This window comes from Opisthorchis viverrini, assembly GCF_000715545.1.
Source record: "Opisthorchis viverrini unplaced genomic scaffold opera_v5_201, whole genome shotgun sequence".
Classification (NCBI taxonomy): Eukaryota; Metazoa; Platyhelminthes; class Trematoda; order Opisthorchiida; family Opisthorchiidae; genus Opisthorchis; species Opisthorchis viverrini.
The window spans coordinates 25,405-26,846 of record NW_008751856.1 but is presented as its reverse complement, the minus strand read 5'-3'; the positions used below and the strand labels follow the sequence as shown (position 1 = coordinate 26,846).

Sequence of the window (1,442 nt, the reverse complement as noted above, 5' to 3'; positions counted from 1 at the left end):
GTCCCATCGGATGTCCCACCGGTTGATGTCTATCCATTATACCTGCATCATCACCAAGCAGCCGTTCTTGCTACTTCCGGCGCCCCTCCTTCAGATCACCGTTGGGCACCACATATCCTCATTATGGTGAAACATCCACCCGGACGTCGGGAGGTAGAACGCGGGACTACTGTGGACGTAGTTTATCGGGGGGAGATGATACACCCTGCTTCCACTTGATGACACCGCTAACCTCTCGCCTCGTCAGACGCTACCATCCCCCCTTGGCCAGCGAAAATGACTCTTGAAGAGAAGGTCAAAAAATTAAATTCTGGTATGTCCACCGAGTATTCAGTTCAAAGTACCCAACGAAAAAAACTGGGGATATTACTCACCCGGCGCGAAAATACAGCCATGCAAACTATGTTAGCCAGTCGCGTTTGCCTTCTGGAAATAGTTTGCCGCAATATTATATGCTTGGATCACCTTCGTTTCTTTGTAAGACATCAGACACACCTTTTCAGTCCCATTTTCTAAGACTTACTTTATCACCGGATACAGCGGCATGCGAATTCCACAGGTTTCAACAAAGGTCTTTTGAAATCAAATTCAATGCTGTTAGAAAGCTTAATGTCACTTGAGCACAAGAAATTCGCAAGTAAGTGTATTTCGCTAATTTCGTGGGATTTGGGTTCAAGTAGAACATAAGCTTGATGGAAACTCGGGGACTGCGCCCACCTGATGTACCCCAATAAGTCCGAAACCGGTCGTGGGTTGTCGACGAATTTCAGCAACCTTATGAGTAGCGCATTACGTCTATACATGGATCGCGATATCTCGAATATCGTACAAACTGGAACATGAGGCAGCCTGGTGCAGCGCATTCCGTTGCCTGGAAACATCACAAACGAGAGATTCAGCTGGGTTCCAGGTGAGTCTCTCTCAAGACCAAATTAATTTCGCTAATTTCTTCACAAACACCTGTTCTTTATCGTACATCTCTTCCTGTCAAACAAACCTATTTTCACAATATTTTCACCTTGCAGTTGCTTTCGTGAACTGTTTGTTTCCACACCGTCAGAACGCAAGCCCAGCTCACCGGGGGAAATTGCAAGCCTGCCAAACTAAACTGCATTTCCGTCCTTCCCCCACCCGCTCTGCTCCACTAGAATTCATCTCGGGGTTTTTGTGATTTTCTGATGACTCATCACAGGACAGCTGCGTGTCCGTTTTACCCACCTAGAAAAAACACATCATCCGGTTGTTGAACACGTGTGTTGTGCACACCGGGCAGCAGTTTGGTCGAACTGGCGTCTTTTGCGCCTATCTGAGATAACACATTAAACTAAGAGGGCAGTTTTGTAAAGCTCTTTGCTGATGTCTTTTTTTTCACGCTCCCACGATTATCTGTGTGTTGGTCCTGGCAGAATCCTGTAGGGTGTGTGTGTGTGTGTGGGGGGGTG

The 1,442-nt window shown here is 46.9% G+C and overlaps 1 protein-coding gene across 1 annotated transcript in view; it reads left to right on the top strand.

Moving 5' to 3' along the window:
• Positions 1-839: 839 nt before the first annotated feature.
• Positions 840-1,442, top strand: part of T265_08058 (hypothetical protein) — a gene marked incomplete at both ends in the record, with an annotated part of 8,858 nt that continues 8,255 nt past the window's right edge. Inside the window, one exon of the mRNA XM_009173753.1 lies at positions 840-910. Within this exon, the coding sequence (XP_009172017.1) occupies positions 840-910 (71 nt within the window). The remainder of the gene's footprint in view (positions 911-1,442) is intronic.